The sequence below is a fragment of the Calypte anna genome, chromosome 4A (genome assembly GCF_003957555.1).
Source record: "Calypte anna isolate BGI_N300 chromosome 4A, bCalAnn1_v1.p, whole genome shotgun sequence".
In the NCBI taxonomy this organism is placed as follows: Eukaryota; Metazoa; Chordata; class Aves; order Apodiformes; family Trochilidae; genus Calypte; species Calypte anna.
In genome coordinates, this window is record NC_044248.1 from 26,654,680 (window position 1) to 26,682,592 (window position 27,913).

The 27,913-nt window shown below is 34.3% G+C and overlaps 1 protein-coding gene across 3 annotated transcripts in view; it reads left to right on the forward strand.

The window, feature by feature from the left end:
* The window catches only part of GLRA3 (glycine receptor alpha 3), a 74,569-nt gene that overhangs the window by 2,792 nt on the left and 43,864 nt on the right, over nucleotides 1-27,913 (forward strand). Inside the window, exons 2-3 of one of the 3 annotated variants that reach the window (XM_030449908.1) lie at nucleotides 15,310-15,437; nucleotides 21,932-21,999. In XM_030449908.1, coding sequence (XP_030305768.1) covers nucleotides 15,310-15,437; nucleotides 21,932-21,999 — 196 coding nt within the window. Of the gene's footprint in view, nucleotides 1-15,309; nucleotides 15,438-21,931; nucleotides 22,000-27,913 lie in introns of those variants that run through there. The other 2 variants (XM_030449909.1, XM_008502518.2) reach the window with 2 other exon arrangements.

The following is a 27,913-nucleotide window of genomic DNA, read 5'->3' on the forward strand; positions in this document are numbered from 1 at the left end:
TAGTAATGTAATTAAAGTTAATATATTAATAGATTTTAGACATGAAAACCAAGAGTTTAAACATGCAACACTCTGTTATGTTTTCAGTGGTATTTTTGAGGATTGGGAGAAAAGCTATATACACCAGACATAAAATAAAAAAATATTATTTATTAATGACTGCCAGGCCATGTCCCAGTGTGATATTAAGAAGGGGATAGAGATGTAAAATTGAGGGTAAAAGCTAGGGAAAATAATTAATGGAGATTAAAAATATCAGTAATTTCAGTAATTCACTGTTGAAGAAAGAAAATAAACAATTCTAACACATGGTTTGAAGTTATAATAATCTCTGATTATTTCACTGAGTTTTCATTAAAGTAATAGTGTTAACAAAAATTCCTCTGGATTTGCCTGGATTCCAAGAGGCCACACCGAAAGCAAGATCATATTTGTGCAGTCAAGATGAAGATCATGTTTGTAAGTCAAACAGTTTTACGACAGCTCTTGAATTTGCAAGAGCACCATCACAGCTCCATTAGAGCTACACTCTCAGGAACCTGCCGGGGATTCTGCTTCCTCCTTAAAGGTTCTAGCATAGGCATTTTTAGGTAGACACATATCTGGGGAAAGCACAGGATGAAAAGGTAGATGGAACTATGGAAATGCAAACCAGATTCTCCCTATATGATATTTCTTTATTGCCTATATTAGCATAGACCAAGAGCCATGTTAAGATTACACTGCTGCTTCTTCCCTTGTTCTAATCACTGCCCCATTGGCCATGTATTGAAGGAAGCAATATGATGGAGACAGCTAATTGCACTTAGAAACCAGATTCTTGTGGAAAAGACCTCAATGCAACCTAACTCTGGGGCATGTCTGAGCTCACAGTTAACTGATTTTGAAATTATTCCGGCATTGCATTGCAAATTGATGTCAAATGAACAGCTTTAAGAAGCAGAAGTATCCTTTAAGCCAGCATTAGTTCCTCCAGATAATGAAAGAAAAAAAAAATCTAAAAAATATTCAATCTGACATATCACCACAAACAGCTTTGAAAATAAAGATTTCCAATGTTCTGATGAGACTTCTGTAGATTGTTAGTATGTCAGGAATTATACCTACAATAATATTCAGGAAATAAAAGTGTTTTTTAAAATGAGGATATGAATAAAGTTGTGTCTGAAAGAAAATGCAGCAATTCATGATGAGGGCACAGTACCTTTCTTTGACAGTCCTGACTCAATTGAAAAGATAGTTTCTATGGGAAAAATCAGTTGACAGACTTCAGATCCTAATAGAAAAGTTTCGATATGTGTCAGGGAACAGCAAGAGAAGGAAGGATGAGTGGGAGTTTAGACTCACAGCAAAGAAGGCAAGACCAGGGTCCTATCAACAAAGTTTGCAGCCCCATAGCACCTCTGCAGGAGTAAAGCAGATCCAGTCCAAAGAGCTCAGCTTCCCAGGCAAAGTTGGGAGTTATGAGGGAGGCCCAAGGACAAGCCAGAAAGTCAGGTCAGCAGATCAGGCTCAGGATCAGAATTAGGAAGGCACAAGGCTGGGTGAAGTTGTACTTGCCCAATAACTAACACAGAGACCAAGAGCATCTCCCCAGCATTCCTAAGTGAGAAAAAAAGAAGGGGAAAAAAAAGGGGGGGGGAGGGGTGGGTAGGAAAGAAAAAAAAAAAAAAGCCAAAAGCCTGAGATTCTGGGAGAAGAGGAGTGAACCCCTGCTGAAGCTACTACAGCTTTTTTATTAAACAGCTCTAATTCAAAGCTTGGCTGTTGCATTTTCAGAATCAACACTGATGTTGGAAAGACAAACCCCTGGGATGAAGGAAATGTGCTCAGGGTTCTTACAAAATGTCAGGCAGAGAGCATCGGGGCTCCCTTGCAGGATGTACCTATAGGCAGGCATTGTACTTTCCAAAACTCAGACAAATAGGAATTATTTTTAATTTTTTTTTTTTTTTTTTTTGTGACTAAGAACACGTAATTCAAATTCTCTCATACATTAACCATACCAGTCTGAACACTGAAATCCCTTTGAACCAAATCTGAGTTTTATCATGAGTATGAATTTGATCAGAACTTTTACTATCAATTCTTTACTTCTATAAAACAATTATTTTTGTAAGCCACTACCATGTTTATAATTTTGAAAGAATTGTTTAGATTTTTGAGCTTATAAACTCATAGACTGTAAGAAAATTAAATAAAAAGAAAACTTCAATTAAAACCATGAATCTTTCAAATCTTTCTGTGCTGGTGATATTTTCTTACTTTTCAGTCTCTCCTAATTCATTCCTAGCAAGTTGATGCTAACAACAGAAAACAATTGCTGTGCTTCTGTAGGATGAAAAATGTAATAACTCCTGAATCACATTAGTCTTGTCCAGATAACCTAGGAATCATGTCAATTAGAGGAAACGAAAATTTTTTATAAGATTAGAGCTTCTCATTTTAACAGATTTAGAGTACAAGCTTCAAATGACCTTACTGAGTATTATGTAATAATACCTATAGGGAATGATTCCTACAAATCAGCTTTTCTCAAGTAACAAACAATGAAGAGCCTTTCTGTTTAGTGTTGCATCTTCTCCTTCCTACTGCTTTTCCCAGTGATCACTGGATGGTCACTGCAAGCGTGAGTGAACAGAGATAGTAGGGTTTTTTCCATGGCTATGTAGGCATTCTGAATAGATCGAACGAAAAGCATTGTTTTGAGGATGAGGATCACTGACCAGCATAAAGGTCTCTCTGAGAGCAGGAAAAGACATGGGTAGAAACTATGTGTAACAAGAAAGCAGGACCAAAGCAGGAGAATGCAGAGAGCATCAGGAAGCAAACAGTCTTCACAGTCAAGTCAAGAGAAAAGAAGGTAAGAATCTTTGAGACTGTACTCTTTTTTTCTAGCACAGACTATAACCCATTATTTTTTATGGCTCCTGAAGCAATATGATCCTTCCTGAGTGATGATTTTAGATATGTCAATATAAATGCTAAGTGGGGTGAGTAAAGTAAAAAGAAAGAAGGATGAAAGGAAAAAAAGTACAAAAATAGATAGCATGTAGTTAAAAAAGCATAAAAGAATACACTTTGTTATTAGTTTTCCAGTCAGCAGTCTAATGAAATGCTCCAAGAGCAAACAAAGTAATAATAACAGGTGTATTGTACATCGCAGTGGAATTTCTACATATTGAACAAATCCTCTATAATTTTCCTATACCACATCCCAACCTGTTATTCCTTTAGCCCTGCCACAACTGTGCAAAATGAGCAGGGACAGGGGAGTGTCAGGACTATTTCCAGGTAGGAACTTCCCTAAGGAAGAGCAGCCATGTTCTGGATTATTATTACCAAAGTTTCTATTTGGAGACAGGAAATATAAACAAGATGCAGTTTCCAAGGGAAATTATTTGAAACCACAAAATAATGTAGAAAAGTTCAAGAAGGCTCTGGCCATGTGGTCCCAGACAGGGCTATTGAAAGGGTGGAACTGCACAAGTAGTGGGGCTGCTATCTGATACAAATCAATGGCTATAGGAAAAGCAAACCAGGAGATAATCCAGAGACTGTTTCAGTGAAACAGTAAAGTGAGTAGAGAGCAAACACAGGAATATTAAATTATCTCAGACTGTGAGGTCATGTTAATTGCTATTAATTTGTATGTGATTCTTACAGCTAAAATTAATTTTGGAAAGAGATCATGAGCAAAATCAGTACAGCTATGACATTTAAAAAAGGAAACGAGCTTTCTTCCTCTTCCTGATTAAAATTCAAGCTGCAGTTATATCTATATGAGCTACTATCTTTATTTTTGATAATAAAAAAAATAATATTGGAATATGGTACACATCTCACCATTACTCAAGGCTTCACATAATGCATACAGTTTGCAAAAGACTCCACTATGTCTAGAAATTATCTCCAATTTCTTACAAAAGAAACTTATTTTACCTTTCAAAATTCTGAAAGGGAGAACAATGAGTCTAATGAAATCCTAAATTACATCTCTGGGTATCCATAGATACCAAAATATATCGTTTCCAAGGTGATTTTCTGTAAAATTGTCTGTTTCCATATTTGTATAATTTTTACCAACAGTAAACTTTAATTAACTTTAATTTCACAACTAGCTACTCAGATGAGAGTACATTCATCTAGCAAATATAGCTATAACAGTATGGTTCTTCAGATGGTTACATTTTTTTCTACATTACTATTATCTTACATTTTAGTGGCGACTGCAGAGCTTATGGACTTTTTTGTGGAAGGTTGGTTTATAAAGTTCTGGAGTACTGTAAGACTTTGTTATTGAAAAGACCCTGAGTTTTTGTCCTGGTAAGGCTTTTAATTTCATGAAGTTATCAAAACTCCTCTGTTACAGGATAGATTCAGTAATGCACAGGTCCATGTAGGCTAAGTTCATCTGGAGGGACCAACAAAAGTTTCAGTGTTGTAAGCAACATACCTGCTGGCTAAGGGTGCCCTACTAGATAAATAAAATAAATGTCACAACCTGGTAGCTTGCTGGAAAAAGTAGGAAAAAACTTCATATTTTGAAGGGAAAAATAAAAAATTTTGAAATCAATCATGACTAAAGCACTAATTACACAGCTAATTTATTAGCAAATTCAGTATTCTAAAGTTTATGATAATTCTGTGCTTCAGCATTTGTGTAACACCTTGAAGGGATGAACATCTGAGGGATGTTTTTTCGAATGCTAACTGGTCAGATCCATTACCTCTGACAACAGTATTAGCACTGAAATCAAAGTAGGCAGATTTCAGCATCAAATCTCGACTAGATCCAGTAAAAGACTTTATTCTGAAATCCTGGAGGTTTTTTTTCATTATCTATCAGAAAGTATGTTTCATGTAAATTTCCTTTTTTTTCTGAAAAAAAAAAAAAGAAAAAGGAAACAGATTTATCAGAATACGTAACATTTATCTCTTTGGTTTAACTATTAATTTGCAAGTTAAAGTAAAATGAACTGTAAAATTCTGTAAAATCTTCTGAATATTGGAAACTCCATTGTTTTGAACATGATACTGCAATTTTTTTATGGCACTGAATGAATATGAAATGCATCCACTTGAGAATGAAATACATGATTACAAAAAGTAAAATACACTAGAGTACTCTAGTTAAAGGAGATGTTTGTAACCAGTTTCTCTGTATACCTTTAAAATTTTGCCTCCCAAAATTCTAACTCTGTGTAAATTAACTCTAAGAACATATCTATGTGTTTAACAATTTTAGTTGTTTCTCTACAAAGATATTTGGATGTAAGAGTACTCAGATTTTCACATGTAATAAAAATGTGAGCACGAATGCACTCGTTCCAAGTAATGGCTGGCGTAACAGCCTTTCTCCTCCTTTTTAACAGTGATGACTCCTTCAGGAAACAAAGTGTCTTGCACATAACAACTGCAACACATTCAGTCATGATCTTCTCTTCACCCAAATTATTTCCATTTGTTTATACAAAACTTAGAAGACTCAGATAATAAATGGCATAAACAAGACTAGGATAGCAAAGACAAAACGTGTATCTGAGGGCAAGTTTAACACCATAGTCTCTGTGTGGAAGAGAATGTGTGCATGTGTAGTGGACCAGGATAATTACAGTGGAAACACGAAAGGCTACAAGCACTGTTTTTTAACCTTCACATTATTTTTTCTGACTTATTCAGTAAGGACAATGCTTCAGTGCATGCATTAGAAAAACTGGGTTCTGTCATTATGTGGCATGAATCCTGTCACTCTCATCATCACCCTGAAGCTCAACCCTGTTGTTAAATAAAGAAAGTCTTATACTTAACTATTACAGTGTTGATTCTGGATAGAATTAATAAAGAGGAAAAAAATTATTTGATTCACATATCCCATGTAAACTAACATAGCACTATTCCTGTCTCCCAGACAATTCCAAAGTTCTGAACAGTTTTTCATTGAAGAAAGCAGGAAAAAAAAAATTGTCAATGCTGTGGCGCAGATATTCAGAGAATTTTTTTAAAATTAGAGCCTGAGATCCCACATTCAGTTCTTTTTGACATTAGAAAAATGATTGTGGTTGATAGAATAAAAAGAAAACTGGAAGTTTTCTCTACCAAAGTCTGCAGTCTTTCATTAGAATAACATATATAAAACTTTCTTTCAAGAAATCAGTACTTTTCCAACTAGAAATATTTTTTCTTAATTGAAAATTCTTAATAGTAATAAGACAGTACCTATAGAATAATTAGATGATTAATCAAAATTAACAATTTCATGAGAAGTGTTTTGGGAAAGAAATTTAAGCAGCACTGAGCTCTATTTACTGGTAGGTTTTGATGTGTCTGGGCTGTAGTCCTGCTTCCTGAAATACTTTATTTCAAGGTGAGTGACTCTTCAGGCTGTATTCAGCTTTTGTCTAACCAAACTCATATCTTATCAAACTTATTTTGGAGCAAAAGTCTCATCCTCTAAACAGCCATCTGACATGATCACTGAAGATACAGGACAACACTGTTGTACTGAAACAAGCAGAGCTTCCCTAAGGCAAATGGAATAGTGTTTAATTGTGCTTCAGTCTCCACAAACCCTGGAGGTTTAATACAAAATCAAATTTTTATCTAATTCTGATAAAGCCCAAACATTTCATTCTAAGACTTTATGTGAAAAGTTTTATAAATAGTAAAAGAATTGTTTGAGAAGAAACAACAAAGAACTCCACTTTTCAATTTGAAGTCATAAAATTAGCTTTTTAAAGCAAACCAAAGCAAAGGAGGAAAAGAAGACTGATGACATTCTAAGTGGTCATTATTATGATTACGATAAATATCTTTTTTCTACAGCTTCACACTTCAGTGGCCGTAGTTCTTATTAATATTGAGTGAGAGTACAGCAAATGAATGGATGCAAAGACAATGGGGCAGTGGTGCAACAGGAGTAAAAATGAGTCAGCAAATTAGAAATAAAAAAAACCCCAGTAATATGTCATTCTAAAATGTAAAGGACAATGTGGGATACATTCAAAATACAGGATTAATCAAGCAGCTGTAATCTGTAGAATTCCATTTTCAGTATTCATAGGTTCCTCCTAGGTTTGGGAAAAGTTTATCTTGAGAAACAATAGTTTGCAGGTTTTATCCAGCCAAATGTCTCGTTTCAATTAATTCTCCTTTTAATCTAGTCTTGCCTCACTGACATTAGTTGAATTACTATTCATTATGGAGGGGAAAAGCAGAAGCCAGTTCCTGCATGAGTTCAGTTGGTTACAGGAATGATTCATTAATCATAGAATAAATGTAATTGTTCCACTCTGACATACTTTTGTAGAAGTATATCTCGTGATATAAAAAGAATATTTTCTTAAATTATTTTACTTGGCCATTTTTCAATCTATCCATTACTCCAATATCTTTCCTCCATTATTCAATTAGCACACAAATTAATCTCTATAGTGAGATAGTAATGCAAGCTTAGACTACCATAAATTACTGAAATTTACAACCCAAAACCAAGCAACCTCTCCACCAAAACTCAGTAACTGATTTTTGAGAACATCTGACTATCTCAATTTGGATTCAAAGTTGTAAAAAACTTATGCAGTACATTTTTGGAAGAGCGAGAGATCTGTCAGAATTTGAATATTTCAAACATTCTCTGCTTCTGGAATAAATATTTGAAGCATCTTTGAATAAACAGCAAGAAACTAAGACTGCATTTTAGAACATTTATAAAAATAAGGTATACAACAAGTACACAAGACTACAAAGGAAGCAGGTGCTTCTGGGCAACAACAGATACATTAATCATAATTTATAAAATGTCTTAAGAAAAGTCACATGTGGCATGGCTGAAATTGGCAACAATAAACTTGCCCTAAACAAGAAAGCAAAATTAGAGAGACAAACTGTAGCTTCCTGAATCCATATCTTAATTAAACTAGGAAGACAAGCCTATGGAATTAAGAAGAATCCTGACAAACTAGTTTTCTTCTTTTTCCCTAAGAGATTTTTTTTTCCAAAGGGGCCTAGTAAAGCATTGTGCTTACATATACATAGAGAGTTACAACCTAATACAAGTACATTAAAATTTCGTGTTATTTAGAATGTAAAGCCCTTTGACTTGTAGAATGGTGATCAGGTCAGAGTCATAACAGAAGACATAAAATCCTACTATACTCTAATTTTTAATCTCTGTTAAGAGAAACTGAAAATCTCCACAGCAATCCAAAGCTTTTTTAAACTGTAGTACATAAAGTGAATAAGCTAGAGACATTGTACCGTTTGACTTCCATGACACACAGGACTGGAAGAAGATTGCTGGGCTGAAGGTATTCTCAATTGTATTTTAAAAAGAGGAAAATATAACACCATAAAGAGACCTGGAACATGATTAAAAAAATACTTGTAAACAAGAATTTCTTTACGGAGAGAGTGATCCGGCATTGGAATGGGCTGCCCAGGGAAGTAGTGGATTCTCCATCCCTGGAGATATTTAAAAAGAGACTGGATGTGGCACTCAGTGCCATGGTCTAGCAACCGCAACGGTGGTTCAAGGGTTGGAATTGATGATCTCTGAGGTCCCTTCCAACCCAGCCAATTCTATGATTCTATGATTGCCCAATCTACACAAAACACTAAAATGCAAGGTTTCTTTAGTCAGAATAATGAAATTTTTCAAGAAAAGAGAAATTTTTAATAGTTTAGTTGAAATGCAAAGTCATATATTTTCATGTATTTTTCATTTCTAAGCAGTAAATTGGTTGTTGTTTACTGCACAGACAAACTTACTTTCTTTGCTGAAAATAATGCCCTGTTGTAGCTCTACTTATCTCTGCCACATTACATAAAAACTAAACCTGACTACTTTAACTTAAAATTGAAGGAAAGAAAAGCAACTATAAAAATCTAAAACTTTGAAATACATTATAAAAATCTAAACTGTCACAGAAAATATTTAAAATTCTCCTGAGATTTTTTTTCTTAGGAAATATCTGTTTAAAATCTTGATGATACAATGTTGCTGCTCATGTTAGTTAAAACAGTCTTCTCTTCAGCAAACATGAATTAAGTGTTCTTTGTTCCTCTCTGATCTGATAAATCTACTATTATATAAAACATTGCAGGAGATAGAAATCTGCTTTTTCATTGCACTAGTAACTGATAATTTAATGACCTACAACAAATAAAAGAAATTTCATCTTTGATTTTTTCATCTTTTATTATTGTCAAATTTGCAGAAACAATAGAAGAAGAACTCCAAATCTCAGTTTTTTCAAGACACTACAAACTTTACTCTTTTTCCTTCATTTGCTGACTTTGGGTTAAGCATATGCCACCCTTTCCACTATTCTTTCACCACTGGAAACCCTTTTTCCCCCTTGTTTAGAACTAATTTATTCACCAATAAAGCTCCAGTACAATTATTTTCATGCTGGAATAGAAAGGATTTGAAAGGAAATAATCTTACATACATTTGAACTGCAGAAGGTTGGAACGTTATCTGATTCAGGCATCTAAATGGTGTTCAATTGCCCTGGATTCACAATGTAGGTAATGTAAAGAGCTTGAGTCTTTCCAAAGATTTCTATCTCCTGCTGACAGAGAGACAAATTTTGCATCTTATTTTGCTCATCTGAGGAAACTAGAATGGGACACCAGTGACAGTCCTGCATGGCACTTTCAGGTCTGGATTCATGCAGCTGTGACCCTCTGACACAGCTCCTGGATTTCCAGAGTGGCCATGGCTTTTTGTGAATCTATATCACTGATAAATGGTTTCCAACATGAGAAATCTCTTTATCTTCTCTTTCATGTGAAGGCTTTTAATATTTTTAACATATTCGTTCACTTTTCTACCAGTCCACAATATTTACCTCAACTGCAAGGCTTTCAGAAATGAATAAATGTATTTCCAGGGCAAAGTATGTAAAAATTGGAAAAAAATTAGGAAATAACTCTATCCACAAAAATCAAACTAATTACTATTTTTTTATGCTTTACTTTTTTTTTCTAAAATGTAAAGAATTTTTTTGTCTTTCTGAAAGAGTAGGATTTATTATTTTTGTTCAAACATGGAAAACCCTGTCATTCAAATGGGTTAAGGCCTTCAGCTGTCATTCTTGTTAACATTTGTGTTTGGTTTAAGCTGTTACACTCTGGAGCATTCTGTCAAAAAGGTGTTTTTTTCAGGTTTGTGTTCTCTCTTGGAATCACACATGCAAATTATTCATACTGTAAACTCTGATCTTTTTAGTTATTCTCCTACTTTCATGAAAAGATCAGCTAAATGGAGACACTACTTTTACAAAAAAAAAAAAAAAAAAAAAAATTAAAAAAATTCCTATACTTCTCACCTCTTAATTTTCCCCACTAATTGTACCAAATACATTTTATACATTTTATTCAGAGATCTATATTGCACAGAAAAGGGTTTTATTACTGTCTTCATACCACAAAAATTATTATGAGAATGTTCAAAGTGCAGTTGTCAGACACCACCTCTTTGAGAATCATTTCATTTTAGCAGAGCTTGTAAATTACATTGTTATACTGAATTATTTTGGTTTAAAATTGATGACTACTATAACTTATAGTTACAGAACCAAGGGAAGTGATCCTGAGATTAATTCACCTAACCATAATGGGTGGGCCAGTGAATAAGTATCCATTCAGATTAATTTTTTGAGGTGCTTTTGTGCATCGATGTTTGTGAGATGCAGCTGAATACATATTGGCTGGCTGCAGGTTCAGCATTTCTTATGAATGTGAAGTTAATTTCCTTGAGCTCCTCTGCAAAGCCTTTTAATTGTAAAGGGCATCAAAAACATTCAAACAAGAGCTGGAGAGAAAGGACCACTAACACAAGATCCAATTGCTCCAGAGATCTGGCCACACTTGCTGTCTTAGAGAGTAAGCTAAGCAACGAAATGAAGAGTTAGCCAACAGCATGGAACAGCTCTGTAGCATAGATTGTAAAATGAAATAAAAACTTACTGCCTCTCTGAATGACTAAAATGGATTGTGCTTAAAACAAAACAAATAATTTATGATCAGGTGAAAAAAAGCACCAAGCCAAATACAACAGTAACTTTTTATTGCTTTTACAATTAATAAGTTACAACAGTAACTTATTATTATTTGATTTTAATAGAAGATTTTTAAGATAAATACACAGGTAGTTTGATTGTGAAAGGAAGAAAATTAATGTATCAGCTCACAAAAGGAAGTCAGTGAGACTGTGGACACTGCTCTAAGAATAACTTTGTTAACTTAGGAGACTGCTCTAACTTGCACTTGGAAACTTCCCTCTAGGAAGATTCCAAAGGAAGGTATCATTAAGGCACACCACAACATCTCTGTTAGTCACCTGTAGCAGCAACAAACTGGGAAGAGCCAGCAAATGCTCTAAGGTGTCATTTCCTCCTTCATCCTTTATCTATACCATTCTTCTTAAGCTCTTCTGGAGGGCTACAGTCTTGCTTATTTAAATACTCACAGTAGCCCATTACTTCTTTCCTTCAATACTTTCAAACAAATAGGTATTCTTTCAAGGCTGAAAGGGCTTTTTAAGAACCCATCTTAAAGAGGAAAAATTAAATGAGGAGATATCAGTGAGAAATGGTACTTTCTGTAGCATACAAGTGATACAAAAGGGTAAAAGTCAATATGATTGAAATTACTTTGAAAATAAACCTTTTAAAGTACAGCATATATATAGCACTTTCATTTGTAAAGTTCCTTTCCTCTATTTGTGCTTTGGTAAAATTTGTGGAAGTTTGCAACCGATAGAAAAGAGTCAGCTTATGAATAGGTGTAGGGTGCTTCTTAAAAAAAAAACATGGCAAAATTTTAGCTTTGTAGCATTAAATGTTTTAGAGAAGGAAACATTTGTGCAAAATGTGAAACTCCCTTTGAAGAATTTTTCTCGACCATTTTCTTTTGGGAAGGGAAGAGAGCAAGGTTTCTTCTCACAGACATGCCTACTTTACAGAGACATTTCAGGAACACAGATTCATGACCCATGCTTTCTCTTACTCTCTAAATTTCCAATTGATAGATTAGATCTCCCATTTAAATTCTCTAGGTGTTGGTTCTCTGGCAGCATAACTGTGTTAACTATGCATTCTTTCAAAGTCCTCCAGCTGTAATTATTTCAATATGTGAAAGTATTGATAATACTGTAAACATATCCTCAGCAGAGGAATTAGGAAAGAAGTGAGTCTCATCACCTGCAGTCACAGTCATACATATCACAGCATCCTAATATGCCAGCTCCATCTTGAAACACACAGAGCTTTTCTACCTCTACTCAAAGTGCTAAGCTACTGCTGAAATGAAGTGTTTCAGCCCTTGAAAGCATTTGAAAGCATGTATGGTCTAAATTTGTCCCTGCCCTCTTCACATCCATTTCTTTCCGGGCCAATGTTATCATTTAAGTTAAAATTCTTCCCTCTTCGAAGGCGTATGTCAGATAAAACATTAGCTCATTTTTTCCTACTAGTGGCCAACCTTTGATTTGTAAGCTGCCTGTAGTTTATGGGCAACTCAAGTGCAGTTTTTATTCTGAAGCTTAATTTCACACCACACATGGAGCTGATGCTCATAAAACTGCTTGATAAGTAAAATGTCCAGTTGTGAAAGGAACTGAGCAAAACGGGCCAACATTGCCATATGTAACCTGCAACCCAGCTTACTCCGGCAAACCCAGCCCCAGTGTAGCAGCATCCTGAGAATTCACCATATTCAACTTGGAATTGTACCCATTGCTTCCCTTTCTTAATCTCTTCAAGTCTATGATGTATTGTTTGGAAATCTGAAGGCTTGTGCATGAGATTTTTAATGTCTGTTCTGAATTTAGCCTGCTTTTCCATACATCATAGGTAATTTCTTTTCACCAAGCGAGCCATACATGAAACACAATACCTTATACTTCACTAAATTGTTTCTTCCAGAAAGCTGTTCTGCCTTGGTTGGTACAGTTCAATCTTTGGTTAAATTAGCTTTGTTATTAAAATTGTGTGCCTAAATCCTCACTTGAATTTGTCTGCCTCTCATTGACTTTTACTCTACTGGTTTTCTTTAGATAAAAGTCTGGTGTTTTCTGCTCCTTTGAGATATTTATACACTTCAACCATGTTATTTTTCAATCTCCATTTTAAGAAACTAAGCAGACTGAACTCTTAAAGTCTCCTACTGTAAGGAAATTACCCTAAATCTCATATTACAGTTTAGTGGCTTTGTTCAGTACCTTTCCTAATGCTTTAATGATCGCTTAAAGCCTGAATATGGAATTTGACGCAAAGTCACAGAAATGGCCTCATTAAAATCATATAAAATAATAAGTGATCTTCACTCTACTACCCACTCCTTCACTTCTTCCACACTAATGGATAGCACAGTAGTGCGGTAAGAAGATTCAAGATACTCCGGGACTTTTAACTAATGAATGAAAATATTAATGATATATTATGACAAAATGTAAATGTCACTTTGAAAAAATCCATAGTCACACTAATTACTGTTTTTCCTGTTTAGCATTAATTACTGTAATTTCTAAGTACTCTATTTCATGTCAGCCTTTAAAAGTAAAGTGAAGAAAGACTTGAAAAAAGTTCTGAGAACTGGAAAAGACACAAAGAAACAAATTCTTCATTCAGACAAATTAAATAATATTTAAGATAACAATGGGCCTTTTAACATTTGTGTTCTGGAGTATTTACTTATAAACAGAATATCTATACCCTACAAAACAGAAATGTAACTTTCTTGAAGAAGTAAGAAAAAAAAGATCTAAGAAAAGACATCTAATGGATACATACATATATATTAAGTAACTTGATTCTCCTACCTTGCAAATAGATAAAATCCAGTAAAATGTAGTGGGACTGTCATGTTTTATTAGCTTTGTAATCACAGATGATATTGCATCAGATACATTCAGAATGATTGCTAATGAAAATGGTGTCAGAGACAAATAGGTTAATTTCAAATTAAACTAGAGAAGTAATATGTTAAGTACTTACTTTCTCAGAAAGGAAAATACTTTCTCCAGCTATGTGAAAAAAAATAGGTTAGCTACTGAAGAAGACTAAAGAAACATTTTTAAGGGAAGATAATACTGAGATACCAAAGTATTCAGAACAATTTAGAACTACCAGACAATACAGAAACATGAGCAATCTAGACATATGCTTATCAACCTATACATAAAATTGGATAAACTCTAAATAAGCATATAAACAGAAGGATCAATTTTTAATTGTCTGTTTTCATCTAATATTACAATTAAAACATTTGTAATTTTAAATTAAAATCTCAGTAGTTCTTAAGGTTTTTATAATCATATTGTCTGTGTGTTCAAATTTGCAATGCTCAAGATTTAATATAGAATTTATTATTTTTTTTTACTTCAAAAGCCAGAAATGGTTTAAGTTGCACTGTGTATCACAGAGTTACTCATAATTTTATTTATATATGTATTTACTGACCGTGCTGTTTTTCAGTTTGTTGGCTAGCAGTCAAGTAAGAATTCCACAAAAATAAAGACCTTTTGCATGACTGATGACAGAGTTACTACTCTTCTCTCTTGGCATGTTCAGAGCCACTCTAGAATGTCAATGGGAGTTCTGCAAATGTATAGAGAAGAGGCTGTAGATAGCATTTACCATGTGTCCCTGAGATTAAAAATTTGTCTTAAGGTAGGTTCCTTCCAAAAGTTTTTTCTATTTTTTTTTTTCTTTTTGTACAACAGCCAATGTTGAACAGAAAATAAACCTCTAAGCCAACGTTGAAGAATACTCTGCCAGGAGGTTGTTTGCTAAGTTCTATTATGTTTAAATATCATCATAAAACATGGGCTGAATAAAAATTGATGGCAGTACTACTATTCTATGAAAGACTCTTTTTTTTTTCTGATCTGAAAAAACCCCCTAAACCAGACCAGTCTTAGAGCAGATTCCAAATTCTGACATTCCACATGCACAGCTGCTTGTGTTTATGACATTATTTGACTCTATGATATTGGATTGATTAATGTTGACTGCAAGTCATTAATTTCTGCAAGTCCCAAGCAAAAGGTAACAGCAACCTATAACTGCAGCTTTGCAAAATAAAATTTGTGTATAAAATGACAATAAGAAATGACTTACTGTTTCCATTTCTTTGCTATTGCTATTTTTGAAGCATAAACTAACTCAAAAGTCAATCTTAGCTTTCCTGTTTACCTGTTCAGACGAGTATGAACTAAGTGACTGACTGCATAAAATTAGTTTCTGTAAAAAAATCTCTAAAACAATGGTTTTTTCTGTTTTCTGTTTTCCTTGCTGTCAGCTTGGTAGCCACAAAGGAAACAGACAGTGCAAGATCTCGGAGCATGCCAATGTCACCATCCGATTTTCTGGATAAGCTAATGGGTAGGATGTCAGGCTATGATGCAAGGATACGACCAAATTTCAAAGGTAATTTCAAGGCTAAATTTTCAGGATTTTCATTGTCTTCTCATACAAATGCACGTTCTGGAACAGATATGAAAACAAAGTACACTTGTGGAAAAAAAAAACCAAAACAAAAAAACCAAAGTGCTTTCTTTTGCCTTTCTTTTCTGTGGTTCATTTCAGTATCAACATCAACATAATCTATCCCTATCACTTTCACAGATGCCCAAACCTTCTGAAAATTCATCTCATCATTAGATGTCAGCTAGTCTAATAGGGTTTCTGTTGGGTTTTTTTGTTTGTTGTTTTTTTCTAGAACAGTTATTAATAGGTTCAAATTCCCATCTTGGACTGCCATAGCCAAAAACAGTAAGTGAAGTCTGGGAAAGAGAGGCCATATCCTCATACCTGCCTGATCCTAACTAAAAGAAAGGGTGTGTTAACAATATGACCATTAGAATCAAACTCAAGACAGCTATCAAAGTACTTACTTTTATTACCAAATCTATCACCAAATTGAATTCCTCAATCCTGTGCCCCAGTTGTTCTTTGAAATGGCAACAGGAACCATCTTTCCTTTTGTTCCTTTCCCTGTTCCCAGTTCTACATTGAAACTGTAGGTCCTCAATACCTGGAATTGTCTCTTGGGATCTGCCTTTTATCCTTGTCTAGAAAAGGAGATGTGAAGAAAGACAAAGGAGATTCAAAGTAGATTAGTAGTCTAAAGATCTGTCAATACAGTGATTACATCCTCTGAGGGTCTTCGCACAAGTTATATTATCAATATATTATACAAATACCACTCATTCTAACTTCTATAGTCTGCAAGTTTCATTAAATATGACTACTCTTTTTTTTTAATGAAAAAATTTCAAAAATACAGTGGAACTATATTTTACTGTTTCTGACTATCTGAATCAAATCTTTAAATTCTTCAGAATATAAGCATTTTTTAAAAGAATATTATGATTTTTTAAAAAGACATTACTCTTAATTTGAGCCAGTTGTCTCCTCCTATGGCTACCTTCCAGAATCCAATAATTCCTTTAAGCTCTAACATTTCATTATAAGGCGAGTTTTATTCCATGTTTACAACGAAAATTTTCCTTCAAGCAGAGAGGCCTTCCCCTTCTATGTCATCTGTCACTGCCTTTCCATCTTAATTCTTATTCAGCACTAAATTCTATAATTCTTTGACATAACCAAGAACAAGAAACTTAAGTGGTTATGACTATGAAGCCATTGGTTTTGACAGAATTTGCCCAGACTGATTCACAGGAACCAAGTATTTTCTCAAATTATTTCCCCACCAGTAAGACATGAACAGTTGGTGCTGTGTATGAAAACTTATAACCCAGGGTTTACTGCAGCTAAGAAGTTAGCAGTGGTCATATTCTTCAGAAAATTATAAATGTTCACTGGAAATCAGAACACATTGCTAAAAGATTTACAACAGTGATCAATATCCCTGATGACCAGACAGAGTAAGTCTTCAGTTGTCAGAAGTACTTTGAAGTACTTTCCAGTACCCAGCTTCCTGGATGGTTATTGTATCAAAAAATATATGCAAAGTAATGCAAAGTACTGCATTTCTATACCTACTTTCTTATGCAAATAGTACCTTTCAAATTATTTTTGCTCCTTATTAAAGATACCTTGGCTGGTTGCCACATTATACTCTTCATTTTACAAACTGTAGGTTCAACCTAAGGTAAAGCTGTTCTGGGCAAAGACCTCAAGTCAAGTCTAAGTACTTCAGTTTTACTTCAGTTGACTGGAGGACTGAATTTTATATTTTGCCATGGACATCTTCTGATGGGTCTACAGTGAGGAACAGGCAGATGGTTTAGAGATTATCAAATTCAATACAGTATTTCTTGAAAGTGTAATTCAAAAGATTTACAGCCTTGTTTTGTAACTGTTTAAATTTAAAGAGACAAAACTTAATTTGACATTGTATTTTTTACAAAAGTGTGCATTCTAAATCTTCTAGACAGCTGTATAATTTGAACAAATCTGCACGGAATGATTCAGATTTGTCACTAGAAATAAGTATCTCCTTAAGTGATTTTGCCACTTCCTGGTTAGTTTTATTAGTCCTAGATGTACTGCAGCTTAATGCCTTTTTGAGTTTTTAATCTGTCAACAGTCTTAAAGAAACAGAATGTGTACTAATACAGAAACTCATACAATCATTTTAAACCACTGTTCTTCCAATAAAATTCCTACAAAGAAAAAAGTTTAAACTACCATCTTTTAGTCACTATCTTGTTCAATAACACATAAGTATATATTTTGTCCGAGTGCTCTGCTTTTGGATAAGGAATTCTGCATATATGTTCTTGTTCAACAGAAAACCATTGGTTTTTTTTTGCTCAGCTCTGGAATAAAACAGAAAATTAAGAACTCTTGTAAAATCTTTATTTCTGTTTCAAAATATTCTTATTTCCAGTACATCAAACCTATGACAAAGTGTTTCTTTTACTCAGCTCATAGACTATAACTGTTCTTCACTGCCTTTCAAATTTGGACACAATTACCATTGTAAAAATCATTGTGGTCTCAGTGACTGTCTGGACTAAACAGACACAGAAAAGGTGTTATGTTTTTAAATCTATAGAACTGAGATTACATCGTTGAAAAAAAGATGGAAATTTTGGTATTTACATAAACAAGTGTAAAGTATTGCTTGCCCTTGTATTGCCAAACTGTATTCAGCAATAATTGGTTTAGGTAATTAAGGTCCAGGTTAGTCAGGACTTAACTGAACTTAAGAAAGGATTTAACACAAACAAGTGTTTTGATCACTTCTGGAAGCTGTTTATACTTTTGGCCTTCTCAGTATTTTATAGCAATAAAATATTTAAAAATAGTGAGAAGTATTAATTTTTATTTTTTATTCTTACTTTTTCTTTGAATTTGATGACTATTCTGGTGATTTCATTGCCATCTGAAATACTGAGAAATGAAGGGGAATTATTACTTCCTTTTCATCTTTGTAGATCTTTATAGCTATATATTACTCCTTACTATATCCCTTTTCCAATGTGAAGGGTCCTGTTCTGAAGATTTTTTGTGCAGCAGAATTTCACAGAATTTGTGATTGTTGTCTGACTTCTTGATGCCTGTTCTCTCACTAATATATCTTATTGAGGTGAACAGAGGAAAAAAATTTAAGTATTCAAGACAGAAGGTCATTACTTATATGCTAGTCCATATTTTTAAATGTATTTATTTGCATTTTCTTATCTTTATTGATTATAGAGCACACGAAAGAACCATCCATAATTAGACTAGCCTCTCCTTCCTGTGCGAAAATCATGAATTTCGACCCCATCAGTAGGATTATTTGGTATTTGACTGACATTGAATTTCATCAAACATTTTATTGCTTGATAGCTCAGTATTTTGTAATTTTTCTGCACCTCCTTGAAGTTGCCTTTATATACAACCACTCTAAAATGCCTTGTACCAGAGCAAAACTATAATATTATCTTCTTTTCTAGGATGTTAATATTGAACTACAAAGATTCAGTGCAGACAAATCAGATGGGGGACCTCACCAGCAATCACCTCACACTTCAAAAAATACCTAATCTTAAGAGGTCTTTTCTAACCAAAACAATTTAAAATCATCAAGTCCAACCTAGCACTGCAAAGTCCACCAATAAGCCATGTCCCTCAGCACCACATCTACAGGGCTTTCAAATACCTCCAGGGACTGTGACTCAACCACTTCCCTAAGCAGCCCCTTCAGTGTCTGAGAACCCTTTTGGTAAAGAATTTTTCCTCATATCCAATTTAATTCTTCCTTGGCACAACTTGATGCCATTTCCTCTTGTTATATCATTTGTTACCTGGGTGGAGAGACCAACTGCCACCTCACTGCAGCCTCTTCTTTAGAGAGCGATAAATCGATAATTTGATAGCAAAAGGGCTAGGAGAGGACTGTCTTTTAGTTCCTCACTACTAATATCTTTAAAAAGCCTTTGACAAAGGGTTGCGCTGAAAAGCTCTTGATGCTCTACATAAACTATTTTAATTAAATATTACAATTAAAATTATTTATGTATTGGATAGCCTTTGTCCATATACTTAGGAGCTCCTTCAAAGAGCTTCAGTAGACCTGATATGTTATTTCAGCAAAAAAAGAAATATTAATCTGTATCTCTTAATCCAAACAGTTCACAAAATTTCTGTCACTGTCAGTGTCCTCTGCCATCATACCTGAGGTCTGTTTTCCTTTTTTAATTCAAGTTACACTTGCTGGACATGGTACACATTTCCATTGATAAAAAAAGCCTGACATAGCTGACTCACTGTGATTCATAATTCCACAATTTTGAAAGCATTTTTATAATGTCTGGCTTGATATCACCTCCTACTGTCAGCTTGTTTCTGCTCACTTAGTCTGAAAAATCCTCTACAGTCCTTATACAAATCTTTCATCAGAATGGCTTCAGTTTGAAACAGCTGCCAACTGGAGACAAATGCTGCAAAAAGGTTTTATTCAGCATTTCTGCTCTGACCTTCTACACTTCTGTGGATACTTCTATATCTTAATCATCTTTTCTTGACTTCACCTTCCAGATTTTGACAGGATTCTATTTTTAACATCTTGCAGATGGTTATGGTTGGCTTTCCTGTCTCTAGTATTTTTCTTTCTGCCTGTCTTTAATCTTTGTTCAACTTGGCTGAGTTACTGTGTTTGAATATGACTTCCAGTTTTAACAGCTTCATTTAGACTATGTTTTTGGAAGTTCATTATCACTGTCAGCACAGTATCTTTAAGCAATCTCTAAACAATATGCGAGCTGCTTTTAGCTTCTCATTTTATGTTTTTTTAACTAGCTGTTAACAATTTTTTTGTAATACCACTTTTGAAATGGTATTGATTTAGGGTTTTTCTTCATAAAGGCAACAATGTTAATATAGCAAATTTGCACTCCAAAGCATAGTTCTATTTAAAAGAGGCAGTATCATAACAAATTTTAAATGATGACCAGAACTACAATATGAAGGTGAAAGGAAAGCTGCCTGCAAACAAAATATCTAACGTAACCAGGAAGCACAAGGACAGTTTTTTGTAACTTTGCCTTTGTTTTTCTCTCCTATTTTTCCTTTATATCTTCCTCCCTTCCAGAAGTCTTAAAAGTTAAGCTTTTACTGAATTCTAGGAAGTACTGGATATGCTCAATAACTATAAATAACCGAGTACCAAAGTGAAAATAGTGTCAAAGTGACTGCAGAGTTAACACCTCCTTACCTGAGAAGTCTATAGGTGTAGTCTTGAGTATTATCATGTCTGAAGTAAACATAGTAAATTTTTTTGCAATTGCTATACAGTACTTCAAAATAATTATTGCCTTGCAGAAAAAAAAAAAGAACAAACCTGGATGTTCCAATTTGAGTCCTATTGACAGAATATTTACTGGACATTCTGATTCTTCAAATGTAAGATACCAACCTCATTGGCCACCTTGGATTTTGCTAGCTACAAACAACCAGCAGTGGCAGAGCAGCTTCTTACCTCAGTGACCCTAAAGAAGAAATACTGCACAAGGCTTTGTAAGACCAGTCCTCAAACTCCAGATAAAGATCTTTCATTATTAGTGACTGCTTACACCTGCAGAAAGAAACCAGATCCCCCAGTGCAGAACTGGGAGGATAACTGGAACTCGATAACTGATAGAAGAATAAAGTACAGGAGGGTGAAAGAAAAATCCTGAGATGGAACAACCTTGTTTCTGCTGTACACAGACTGAAATTGATAGGAAATAATGGAGAAATGAGCATACTCTATACCATAATGCCATTTTTACAGAGACTGTCAGAGAAACAATTTAAAACCATTTCCATGAAGAGCCAATTAATTGTTCACTTATCATAATGACTGCTCTGCCATTACTGATGCTTCATAAACACAAGAAAGAACAACAGCTAACTGAAGACTAGTGGTAACAGAAATTAGAATTTAAATGGATTCTTAACTGTTTTGTGGATTTAAGAGAAATGAGCATTGAATCTAAGTCATTCTTTCTTAACCACTGTAAGCAACAGGAGTAAGGGCAGCAATAATGTACTTCTGTTAGCAGTGAGTACAGATACCATTAAATGTAACAGATCACTTTTTCCCTAATTACCAATTGCACTAATTGCCCAATTTTCCTAATTCTCAAGTCCACTAGTTGTTCTGAGAGTGACATACATTCCTAACTGAAATGCACATAAATATATTTTTACTACATATTTCAAATAACATATAGATTATTTTGGGTTTTGTTTTGGTTTGTTTTGGTTTGGTTTTTTCTGGAACTGGCCAGTCAAGTGATTTACCTTTTATAAAAATCAAAAGGAAAATTTATCAGAAAAAAAAATTAATTTTTTATTAACTGATTGTGAATGTAGCATCATTCCCTTTAAGTCAATCAACATTGTTTCATAACTGCTTATCATTTACAGCCACTCAATAAGCAATGATTCTGGAGCAGGAATTTTATTTTTTTTTTATTTTGCAGGCCCTCCAGTCAATGTCACATGCAACATTTTTATAAACAGCTTTGGATCCATTGCAGAGACTACCATGGTAAGATATTTTACCTCAAACAATCTTTAAATTTAAGTTAAATATGTTCAATAAGTTCAAAAACTAGCAATGGATTTTCTTCACCTGAAACTAAATGAAGAAGGAAATCCCATTCTGAGAAGGCAAAGTGAGAAGATTTAATTTGGCAGTTGTTTTTTTTCTACAAGAAAATCCATCATTATGCCAGCAAAACCACAAGTAAAATAAAGGCAAGGGCTGAGTTTTCAAATCTCTCCCTAGGTTTTATTTGACAGCTATAATTAACTCATTATTTCCAATTACATATGTATTCCTACAATGTTCCACCTTTCTAAACTCAAAAATGTCCCTTCATTAAGTTGCTTTATTATTAATCTTTTAAAATTTCATACAGTGCATATGGAGATTTAGACTTTTTAAATCAAGTCTTTCTTCCATGGAGGTACTGAACAGAGCTAATATATAACAGAATAACTAAAATGGTTATTTTGCATATAAGATTTCATTATGAATATTAACAGTGCAGTAAATATAAATGGATTGTACACTCTTTGTACAAAGAACTTGTCTACTAAAGAAAGGTAGAAGACAGTACAAAAAGACTAGAGATTTTAAGGAAAGTAGAGAAAGTTTAAAGTCTAAAGATATTTAATCTAGATGTTGAACAGGGAAGCAAAAACAATTCCTTGGATAACCTTATTTAGCAGGTATAACATATGATAATGACTTGCAGCCCAGATTCACTCAGAAAATTTTGGTAAGAAAGAAGAAATAGGCATTTTTTTCCTCCATACTATTTTCTCGTGTTTTGAAAGAGGGCACATGAACACCTTTGAAAACAGAGCTACACAGTAATGAGAGGACAGAGAGAGTAAAAATACAGAGTGGTGAAGGTAGAGCTCTGAGAGTAAGATCCAAATATAGTAAATACTCTGAAATCCTAACAATTTTGGGAGTCAGTTTAGGTACTTTGAATGACAGAACACAGAATAAAAATAATTGGTATAGCCAAAAACAAACAAACAAACAAACAAGTAAAAGGCAAATACTAAGCAAAAGCCATCCTTATCAATTACCAGAAAAGCAAACAACATCTTTGAAAGAGCCAATGATCTGAAGTTAGGAAATAAAAAATATAAATTCTTACAGTCAAATATTTATGCCCTTTGTCTCCAAAGTGATAGTCAAAGATTCCTGATCTTTTCCCACCTTATACATCATGAAGAGAGGCAGAAGATTTTTTTTTTTTAGGTAGAAAATTACTTTAATTTGTATTTGGGTGCTTTGACAGATTGCAAATCCCAAACAGATTGAAATAGCATTCAAAGAGATTTATTCAGGTTCGATCAGAAGATTAAGTGATGCCCACGTGACTAGAATAGTGCTCCACAGCTACTTTTCAATGGCTATATGGGTGAATCTGCTGCAAAGCAGAAGGCAGATCACAGGGTCAGTAAAAGGCAAATATCCAGCAATTAGATAAAGTCAAAAAGTATATTTGGAAAACTGAAGTTGCTATCACTTAAAAAAAAATTGTGAATTTGGGAAGTTCACATCTCATGTGTATTTTCTCTTCAAAAAAATTAGAATTACAAACAGTTCCTTTCAGTACAACTTAGTAAATCAGTATAATACTTCTGCTTTATAACAAAATTACATTCTGTCCTGTATTACCTTGAAAGACAACTAAAGCAGCTGAGATACACCACAACCTGATCTATAGGTAGTTTCAGGTAGTATGTTATAGAAAATACCAAACCTGGTCAGAACCATAGGGGTTTTCATTCCATTGATTATGTGCATTCAAAACCCGGGCAACTGAACACAACCTTGACCTTAAGACAAGTGTTTCCTTCGTAACATTGCTATTCTGAACTAATACAGTTCAAAAGAGGCTTTTGCATATCAGCAGCAGCTGTTGACCTCTCAGAGACTCAGATTTTCCTTTGAAGAGGAAAAGATGCTTTTTATAGATAGGGTTTTCAGATGTGGATTTTATTAAATTTACTTCTCCCCAACATTGAAAACTAACATTTCCTAAAAAACGTGAAGAAATGTCTATCATAAAATTACAATCAAAACCACCCTGCATTATTTTACAAAATTAATTTCTTTACTGGGGACAGCAGTCAATTCATTGCAGTTCTTTATTGTACCAGTTGTCACAATTACCAATTTTATTTACCATGGTCCTTAAAATTAGAGTACCCATGTCTTAGTATTTATTCTAAATATTTATGCATAGAACCTCTCATTAGAAAAATTTATTAGACTCAGAAAGGACTCCTATGTTATAGATAGATACTTTTTTCAAACTGTAAACAAAAGCTTAAGTAAGGGAAACATGCAAAATAAAACCTGGTGACTAAGTGGTGCCTTGAAGTCTCATTGGTATTCAAAAGAATCCTCTGAATAATGGGATATACATATAATCTACTAGGTTTAAACAAATTCGAGTACATGAAGCCACGTCCTTCACTGTCCTTGTAAGCACCCTTGGTAGGATCAGGCTCACTCCCCACCTCTCTGTTTCTCCACCCCTCACCCATGACCAAAATCTTTGAGCTCCCTCTGCTGCCTTGGTTCTGTTTAACACCATAATGGGTTAAAGAGAAACTATGGGTTAAAAAAAAACAAAAACGGGATGTGTCAAAAAAAAAACAACCCATGAGGCAAAATAGGCCAGTGCCAACTCTACATTGCCAGACTTTATAGCTCTCCAAAGGAAGCAAAGCTCCTCAGGGTGTGATGGGAACTCACAGCGTGCAGCACAAATAAGTTTTCAGACAAGGGATTCCCTTAAACTCATCCACACCTGTTTGTGGTTTTACAGTGGGGTCTAACAGATCAGGAGAGTCAGCCAACTAAAAAAAAAAGTTTGATGAATTTGGTTTACGGCCTGTTAACTCTGAACATTGGTTCTTTCTTTATTTGGTGCTTTTTACATCAATTTTAACTTCTTTAGAGTATGAGTTAGTCATTTCATCGTCCTTTTCTTCATCTTGAAAGACAAACTAGATTGTTTATAGTGGGGAAAAGGCATTCCATCTCTTGCAAGGAGGCTCTGATTTTAGTTGAACCTACTACTGAATTTTAGATTAACATATGAAAAGCTTCAGTTATGTCATGTATGCTCTGAGAAAAAAAATCACATAGTTTAAAACAGCCCTTAAACAAACTTCCATCAGCAGCACCACTTTGAATTCAGCCTTGCTGATGTTTCTTTTACCTCAACAAATGGTAGTGCCAGCTCTGTATGCATCTTGATGATATCAACAAAATGAGGATTTCACACTCACCCTCAAGCCAAGTAAAAGTCTTACTGCTTTGCACATATAGAGGAAAACCTAGGCTCAGTCCTTCCTGTCTCATGTATATCTACTATTCTCATAAGGATTTTGAAATCTTAATAGCAGAAGATTAAAAAAATGTGGAAGCCCAGAATAAAACGAGTGTGTGGTTATATGAAATTAATATATAATTCACAAAAACTAACATCCGAAGTTTTTTATAGCAATGTGTATAGGTACACTGAACCTTAAGAATTTGAAAGATCAGTTGGATTGCTTGGTCAATGTAAAGTTAAATGTATATTGGCAATATGGGAACCATCCTATAGAAAACCAAATAACTTTCTCTTTGGTGCAGCTTGTATTTCAGGTTATATCACAACACCCCCAAAAGTTCTTTACAGAGTTTATCTTTGTAGCTTATATTTGCACTGCATCTCCTCCTAAAGAGATTTCCTGATTGTTAAGGGCAGTATCAAAAAAAAAAAAATTAATCTTATAGAGTGAGAATATCACCAATGCCAACATCTTCAACAACAAATGTTCAGAGAAAAAATGCTGAATACATGAAGCAAACACTACAGAATTCTTAGGTTGGGGTGCAGATAGCAGGTCATAGGAAAAAGCCTTCTTTTATTTTATTAAATATTACTGACCAACTTCCTTAAGGTTTTCTGAATATTAAATGTCAGGAACAACACTTCGATCTTAAATCAGATTTGCAGCAATATTGACTAATAACGTATTAATATCCTTAGCATAATGCATGTGTCAGAACTGCATTGAAAAGGATACTGAGAGATATAATAGCAACAGACAATAATGCAGACAACTAACACATTTGAAGCATTCATTTGCCAGTATGTGTTATATCTGCTATTTGACCCTGCCACATTTTTGCTGTTGAGTATTTCTTTGAGGAAAAGAACATTATCCTGAATGTTGTTAGGAAGCAGGTGATGATAGATATTTCTGTACTCCAACACTAATGAGATTATCTTACTTTTACAAATGAAATGTGCTTATACACTGCATTTACCCATTTTTAAGCTACCATAATTACTCTCTTTTTATGAACCACAGCTCTTTAAATTCATTAGCTTCATCTTCCTTTAAGTGAGCATTTCTCTTTATGTTCTATTCAACCTATTCTAGATTGTATAAAAATAAGAGTAATTGAAAGGAGTGTTTGCTTGCATGTATTGCAAATGTTAATGCTGAAAAGTTTCATACAAAAAATTTCTAAATTAATCATTTAGTCTATTGTCTCAAATACAAGGAAATATAAGCCTTCCTTTGGTGAAAATGTGTTGGAAAATTCTGTGTAATGGATATAGCAATGTGTTAATACTGAGGTGACAGGCAGAAAAATTCACAATTTTTATCTCAGATGAGTGATCACACAATAAAGGCCACTTGTACTTTCAAAATTTCAAAATGACAAAAAACTTTCCATTTTTTCTCCTATTTGGCAATTAAATATCTTTCATCAGGGCACAGAGAAGTCAAAAGGTTGTTCTTGTATGATTTTGGAAGAGTTTCTTTAACATTCCTTATTTTATCATAAATTAGCCTCTGCCACCTTTAGCCTGGGTCACAGAGTCAGGAGTAGAGAGAGGTTTTTCAAATTCTAGCAACTCAATTTAAAGTCATGAATTCTTGTTTCTCCGCAGCCCTGTATTGAAATTATTAGGAACAGGAGACTGGAAGGGACCTCCTACATCATCACTGCAAGCCCTCACTATATCAGGCAATTTTGTTTTATAATCCTATTCATTGCCTGTTCTAATGGGGTCTAAAGCCCAAATGGTTTAATTACATGCCAGCCCTTATGAAAGGCTCATTCGCAATCTTCATGTCCTCATTCCAAGGGATACTTAGCCTTTAGCCAAATTTTTTACATCCTGTGCTTATCTACACCCAGCTGAACTGGTCCTAGAAAAAACTGGAGAAAAGTTCACACCTCTTATTACCTCTTACCTATACTGATTCTTCTTTCTCCAGCCTTTTTCACTTAACAGAAAAGCCATGATTTATACAGTACTGCACTATGAAACCCAATGGCATTACCCTCATCCCCTCCAGTATTTTCTTTCTTACATTTCTCTTTCTGTATTAGCCCTTTCAATCTGTCTGAATAGCAGCTATCAGGTTCGCTGCTGGAGCAATTATAGCATTACCCAGACAAAAAAACGCAGAAGATACCTAATTTGTAAGCTGAGATCTACTCAGTCACTGTTATACAGAATCTGAGGATCTGTGAAAATAAGATTGTGGCACCATTATATAGCTCTGTTCACACTTGATGAGGGAAGCTGTCACAGTTTGATGCAACTTATCATTCTGGATCTGTGACAACAAAGTCCAACCACCAAGGGTCGGGTGCAAGCATAAATTTTTATTTGACAAAGGACATAGGAAAAGTGATATAACTTGTGAAGTTATTCTCTGTGAAGAATTGGCAAATATGTTGAGAGGCAAAAGAGAGAGAGAGATAAAAAGAGAGAGGGGGAGAGAGAGGAGAATGAGGAGAGGGGGGAAAAAAGGCTCCAGGAATTTCTCCTCTCAGGAGGTCCCCTCATTCCATTGAAAAGTCTGTTGGTGTGAGTTGGTGCCCTAATATTCCATTGCCATTTGATGCAAAG